This window comes from Chanodichthys erythropterus, chromosome 14 (assembly GCF_024489055.1).
Source record: "Chanodichthys erythropterus isolate Z2021 chromosome 14, ASM2448905v1, whole genome shotgun sequence".
In the NCBI taxonomy this organism is placed as follows: Eukaryota; Metazoa; Chordata; class Actinopteri; order Cypriniformes; family Xenocyprididae; genus Chanodichthys; species Chanodichthys erythropterus.
In genome coordinates, this window is record NC_090234.1 from 4,685,031 (window position 1) to 4,692,530 (window position 7,500).

Here is a 7,500-nt window from a genome sequence, read left to right on the forward strand (position 1 = left end):
AGTCTGTGTGCTTTGAATTTATTTAATAGAGGAGTTCCACAATTTGAGTTGAATTACTGAAATAAATGACATTTTCCATGACATTCTAATTCACTGAGATGCACCTGTAAATGTCAAGTCAATCATATCAATCCAATAATCCAATCCAATGATCTTTAGGAGACAATCAACATGAATGATGTAAAAAGTAGTCAGACCTGCACCCTGCCAATCACCATCTTGAATATTTTAGACTGGCACTATGGAATCGGAATAATGGAGTTGTGACTGTTTCAAACGCATGCGAACTTTCAACAAAGCGAACTGACCTAGAGTGCAATGGGAGATGGGGGACACTTGTGTGTGTAGTCTGAATGGTGAACACAAAATGGGAAATTCAGTCTGCAAAACAATGATTGATGTCACACGAACCAGAAATGGACTGAAAGTTTCAATCAGAGAGATGAATGTCTCTGGGTATTTGGGGGAGTGGTTGCTGCCTTGCAACAGATAAATGGACTGGCTTTGATGTTAGAACAAATGAAGAATGACACTGATTCCATCACTCTGTTAAATGATGAAATGAGAGCGATAAGAAGTGCTGTAATTCAGAACAGAATGACCTTAGACCTTTTAACAGCCAAGGCAGGAGGAGTTTATAAAATGTTCAATCTGTCATGCTGTTTTTCAATTCCAGATTACTACAACAATATATTTGACTTGATAAATCACATGAAAACCATAGTTGTTGATCCACCTGAAGCATATGACTGGGGCAAAGGGATGAGATAATGGTTCTCTAACTGGGCGACTTACCTTAATTTGTTGTTTCCTGTTCTACTGATGTTTTTACTGCTTTTATGTGCTTTGAATGGCACAAGCTGTTCTTAAATACTTTGTTTTAAGGTTGAGAAACTTTTGTACTTAAGACTGATTTTTGATTGTTTATTTGTTTATTTTAGTAGTCCATTAGAGCAAATCAAATGTAGAAATAAAGTACAATTTCAGCATAATATATGCATTAATGGATTATGTGGTAAACGATTTAACAGTTAAGATATTATTTAACAATGGCCACTTTAAATCATAAATGTGCTGCCACACATCACAGTTTCTAAACTGATGACTGAGACTACAAATATTCTACCTATGATTGAGATTTTGATCTAACCAATAATCATAAGATCACTGAACCTTTAAATCTAATTTATAAGAGCTTTACAAAGCATAAACAGTCCTCACTTGAGCTCACAAAAACAGTTAACCGACCACTTCTAAATGCTTGATAACTACCTGAATTAATCATGAATTGCTGTAGGAATATGTGTTACTAATGCATTTATTAACACACTGAGTAACTATTACTATATGTCTAAATAAGATGTATAAATGTACATTTAAATAGTTTATTAATCATTTACTTACACTTCCTAAATGATCTTATGAACCACTGACAACTCTTAAATGACTGGTTTGTAAATAATTGTATACTTAATTTAGAAATTATAAATTAACCATTAAAAAGTATGAAAAACACATTATAGATATGCTTATATATCAAGAGCAAAGCATTTATAGCTGCATTTATAAACTGCTTACTAGTGAATTGTGATAGTAAATGATGAATTGACTATTTACAAAAATGCTTAACTAATGCTTCATAGTGTGCAGTTATTATAAAGTGGTACCAAATAATCTTTTTTGGTTTGAAATAATGTTGTCCCCGTTACATAAGAGTGTACCTGAACCACACACACTCATAATCCATTAATGCATATATTATGCTGAAATTGTACTTTCAGTGTATATATATTTCTACATTTGACTTGCCCTAATGGACTACTAAAATAAACAAAACTCTTCAAAAATAAGTCTAAAGTACAAAATTTTCGCAACCTTCAAACGGTATTTAAGAACAGCTTGTGCCATTCAGAGCTGTATTGTGGAAAACTCACAGGTGTAATTTGACTGTCTGGAAAATAAATGAAAAGTGAGACAATGGCGATACTGCTGCTGGCACTGCTGCTCTGTGCTGGGAGCTCAACTGCACAAGATTTAATGTCACCAACTATGGACATAATGGCTGAGCTTGAGAAGCTAAAAAACATGGGTGAAAGGATGCAAAAATTAGAAGAAACACTGACCAAAGTATTGAGTGAGAATGAAGGTAAGGTGGATTTGTATTGAACATGTCATTGTGGAAAAACTTTGCAATTTATTAACTGTTTTAAAGAAATCACAACTTACACATCTTTTTATATTCATTGTTCAGCCATATTGTAACATTATCATATCAATGTGTATTCGTACAGCTTTGAAAACCTTAGTACAAGATTCAAAAAATGAGCTTGAAACTGTCCGAAAAGAGAATGAAGGCAAGTAAAAGGCATATTTAAATGTTTTAATTACACATTTTATTGATTACACATTTTACATCAGTCTGTTCGCTTATTTACAGCCAAAAAGGTTGCTTTCTCAGCTGGACTTCTGGCATCTGGAACAGGACATACTGGACCTATGGATGATCTAAAAATTCTGGTATACAAGAAAGTCTTTAGTAATATTGGAAATGCCTATGACTCAAACACTGGTAAGTACAGTAAAGAGAATTACAGAAATACTGTAATGACATGCAGTTTATAAACCTGTTCACATATGATGACATTTTCTGTGGCTTCTTTACATTACAACTAAATGTAAAGAACTTAATGTAACTTCTTCCTTACATTTTTGCCTTACAGGTATTTTCACAGCACCAGTAAAAGGAGTCTATTACTTCAGATTTTACGCTCATAGTCATGGTGGAAGAACAATGGCCGTCAGTCTCTTGAAGAATGGTGAAACGCAGTGCTCTGTGCATGCCTGGAAGCCTGTTAGCAATGGTAACGGCAGCAATGGTGTTGTTCTCTCACTGGAGATCGGCGATAAGATTCATACACACCTTTGGAAGAACACCTGGGTTTACGATGATCCAGAAAGTTACACTAGTTTCAGTGGCTTTCTGATTTTCCCCTTGTGAGCAACTGGATTTTTTTAGAACTTGTATCCAGTGAAGGATGTGATGCAAACAACTTAATTGTTCCCGTGTAAATGAACTATATCTGAGTAAATAAGAGCAAATAGGGACAACTAAAGGGAGATCATTGTTTCTTAGTTACGATATGTTTAAGTCTGTTGAACATTTCATTAAATAAACCAAATCTGTCACCGAATTATGATTCACTTGCATTCTTACGTTGCCCCTCCAGTTTGCACCTGCCTGCTCCAAGTGTCGCCATCTCTGTTTGAAACCTGCAGTTGCAGCTATTTGCGGAATTATCATATTTACGTGGGTTGTGCATTGGCACGTCTCCTCAGCGCAGAGATGGGCACTCGAGTCGCATTTTAATAGACTTCAGACTTGACTCAGACTCAACCTAAAATGACTTCAGACTTGACTCGACACAAAAGACTGGTGAATATTTTAAAAATGACTCAAGTCTTTTACCTTTAACTACTGATATAATAAATAAAGATTTTTTGTTGTTTTTGAATGGTTTTATAATATCTGTGTCACATATATTTCCCTATATGTTGTGATAGATCGGACTCTTGTCATAGAATTTGATTACGCGTGTCCGTGTAAACTTCGAAATGTATTAAGAGTCCCATGAAACATGACCGGAGCCAACATGCCATATGTTTTTTCGTTTGTGTTTATCAACATCAGATCGGATAGATGCACGTGGGAAAACAATTAAAGACACCGGAACAACATCAAAACATTTTATCCACAAAGGTTAGTCACATTAACTCGCACAGCTAGTTATTATACTGTGGCGTAGCTGCATGGCTCATTTGGATTGCCAGCCTGTTAAAATATGAACAAAAAAATCTAGCCTTTAAACCTAGCACTACGTTTTATACATTTTTTCGTATTATATGCAGTTTTTCATAATGTGTGTCTATAAGAGAGAGATAGAAAGAGATGTTAATCCATTTATTACTTAAAGCTCATATTTTAACGTATATCAGTTTTCTATTGATTTAAACATTCCAAGGTTTGATATTTTCTGATAATGACTGTCAATAACAACAAAGCTGTATAACAAACCATTACTCACTGGCGCCATCTTGCGTCCACTTAGCGACTGTATTGAAAATGAATACTCGTGTTGCCAGGACGATTGTTTTGTACATTGTACATGGATTATAAAGTAACAAGCTGGATGTACGCACCCTCAACCTGACGAGTCACTTTAAATACGTGTGTATTGCCACAATTGGTCAAATAATTAGCCATTTTCATTCGTCATTACTGCAAATAGGTCATTCTGATATATGCAATGACTATCCATTTTGACATGTAGGCATTTTTATCTTTATGCACACAATAATAATCTTTGACATTGTAATCCTTTTCTTTTTAATATTTGTCATGTTAGTGTGCTGCTGCATGTCCCTGTGTGTGTAATGCACCCTTTAAATAATAATAAAATACTGCGCCATTGACTTCAGGTTTCAGAGGGTCAATTTTTTAATCATTTTCAGTTGCCTCAAAATAGCAACACACCAACAATGTGCCTGAACACACCTCATCTTCAGACCAGCACACCCATGGGTGAACAGATGGCCATGAGTGCATCTGTTATTTAAACAACGTGGTGCTGGATGGGAAAATGATAACTGCGTCGGGCTGAAACTAGAAAAAAACACTTGAAAAAAACAAAGACCCGCCCCCCTTAGTTACTGTTGCTTTGTCCGACAAGCCGTGGCGCTGTCACTCCACACACAGTGATAAATGCATCACGGAGCAAAGAGGACACTGACAACACATCGACAGACAAGACAAAGCAGGCTACTTATGATATTAAACAAAGTCCCAGCTTTCAAACTGTGTAGTTTTTTAAGAAATTTAAACAATAAAACCGTTTTGTTGCTCTTTAATGTGTCGTGACCATGGTCGTGACAGATTGCTGTAGCGCCTCAGCTCAAGAGGCTCGTAAACCGATCATCTCTTCCTACACGAGTCCATTTATAGCATCAAATAAACACGAATGAACATGAGAATCAATGTTGTTTCAAACGCGGAAAGATGTCAATATACACAATTTTTCAAGTTTAACTCCACCGAGGTTAATCTTCTAACTCCTGACTGCTTTGTCAGACAAAATGGCGGATTCGGCGTTCTGATTGGTTAGATCGCTTGTCAATCAAACTCCCGGCGAAGGGTCAATTGCACTGTAGGGGGCGAGAACGAGTCTTCGAACCTGTGTGTATGCCTACTGTGAAATTACCACATCAAATGTGACGTGCTAACATGGATGCAGCTATGAAGCCGCCGGGTTTGCTTCAGGGAAAATTTATTTTTAAAGGTCCCGTTTTTCGTGGTTTTTTTGAAGCTTTGATTGTGTTTATAGTGTGCAATATAACATGTGTTCATGTTTTGCGTGTAAAAAAACACAGTATTTTTTACATAATTTACTTATCTGTATACCGCTGTTTCCACTGTCATAAAAAAGGGCTGATGACTTCCTTGTTCTATGAAGTCCCTCCTTCAGAAATACGTAACGAGTTCTGATTGTGCCAGCGGTTCCTGTGTTGTGATTCGACAGCAGTTTAGCGCTCCTTGCCCGGAAAGGTCACGCCTCTTACCATAACGTGTGCTGCACATAGTTTTACATGTGGATTATTGTGGTGTTGTGCCGAATGAACACAAAAGACAATAATTCCCGAGAGATTGAACTCTTTAATCTCCACAAGCAGCGACAGAAAATGTACAACGTTAGCACTCACTCAGAAGAGTACCTCATACGGAAAACAGCCATATACATAAACATAGTCCCCTCTTGTGGCCATTATGTGCACTGCAGTCCAACATTAACTATTGCAGTAAGGATACCACAATTATAATTTTCGGGAACCGAGTTAAACATAAATTGTAACCATTGATCTCTAAGTACAGCGTCCCTGGGAAGGCCAAACAAAGGTGATTGGACTGCGGGATGAAAATAACAGCATTTCGACGACATGAAGACAAACACACTCTACAAACGCAACTCTTGCTCTTCTCCGTGGGAGCGCAACAAGACCACGCCCCCTTTTTTGTGTATTCCTGTGGGCGGAGGTTAGTCAAAAAACTGTTTTAGTGACGTCATTAAAGAAGGAAGTAGAGGGATGTAGTCCAAACTGGCCGTTCGATGTAGGCGACTTCTGTTAAATAAAATATCTCGCTTGGCATTGAACTTTGAGCTTTAAAATTTTACAGATTTTATTTATACTCTAACAACAACATTACACACTAACTAAAGTTTGAAACATGGGATCACGAAGAATGGGACCTTTAAGAAGCCTCCAAATGGAAACCTCAACAAGACTAAGGTAAAGCTCTTACTCTACTGACTGTAAATAGTTCATCACGACCTCTTACATAGGCCTACAGTTCAAAATTCATGTTTAACCGAATAAACAGTTAGTAAACACAAGTACATCTTATTGAACATAATTTATTTTCATCACCAATTATCATAGTAGAACAGCTTTCTCAAGCAGTTTGTGATGCATTTTGGAAACAGGAGATGAGCCCCTGGTCTAATGCGCCACCTGGCTTGAGAAACCCGTTCTCAAAGACTTACTTTTATAGTCATTATTTGGGTAGCACACATATTCTGAATGCCTTCGGCAGAATTCAAATGAGCCATTTTAATCTAGATTAATCTAGATTAATTCCAAGATTACAGTGAGATTAATCTAGATTTAAAAAAATTAATCTATGCCCACGACTAATTTATACCCAGTTTAGTTTTAGTGTTGCTTATTGAATGGTTGGTGTGTAGTGCTCCTTTTCTGGGAAAGAGATTTTATTATTGTGTTGAGTAAAAGAAGGACTTGCATTTTTATCCAAGAATCATGTTTTTCTTTCTTCTGTCACTGACCCATGATATTTATATATCCAAATAATATTGAAAATATGTCAAGTTAACAGACATGATTAATTATATTGCTGTCAATTTAAAATGAAGACTATTTTATTCGTTATATCCATGGATCCATTCATCTATTCTGTTCAAAAGAGGGTAACACTTTAGAATACTGTATCGTACTTACTGCATAACTAACAAGGAATTACTGCAGAATTAATCGGTAGTTCTTCATTAACACTCAAGTAACTACTATTAACTACTAAGGAATATGTGTTAACTAATCAGTATGTCATAGCGTTTTTTAATTGTGTTAAGTAACTATTAGTTAATCAGTAACTAATCAATTCAGTCATGCCTCCTGAAGAACTACGATTAAGTAACTACTAATTCAGCTTCAGGAGGAATAACTATTAAGTAACTATTAATGAACTGTGAAACTCAGTATTAGGTTATGGCCCTTTCTTCTTTACTACTAATGTTAGTTGATTTACTTAGATTTATGCCTACTGTACTGATATATATATATATATATATACATATATATATATATATATATATATATATATATATATATATGCTCTGCAAATATTATTAACATTCGTTCATTTGCGCCACTGTA

At 35.8% G+C, this 7,500-nt stretch overlaps 1 protein-coding gene across 1 annotated transcript; it reads left to right on the plus strand.

The window, feature by feature from the left end:
- Positions 1–1,910: 1,910 nt before the first annotated feature.
- Positions 1,911–3,191, plus strand: LOC137035954 (cerebellin-1-like). The gene is made up of 4 exons (XM_067409806.1): positions 1,911–2,146; positions 2,292–2,354; positions 2,438–2,569; positions 2,721–3,191. The coding sequence occupies exons 1-4, from the start codon at positions 1,963–1,965 to the stop codon at positions 2,996–2,998; spliced, it is 657 nt and encodes a 218-aa protein (XP_067265907.1). The 5' UTR covers positions 1,911–1,962; the 3' UTR covers positions 2,999–3,191.
- Positions 3,192–7,500: the final 4,309 nt, after the last annotated feature.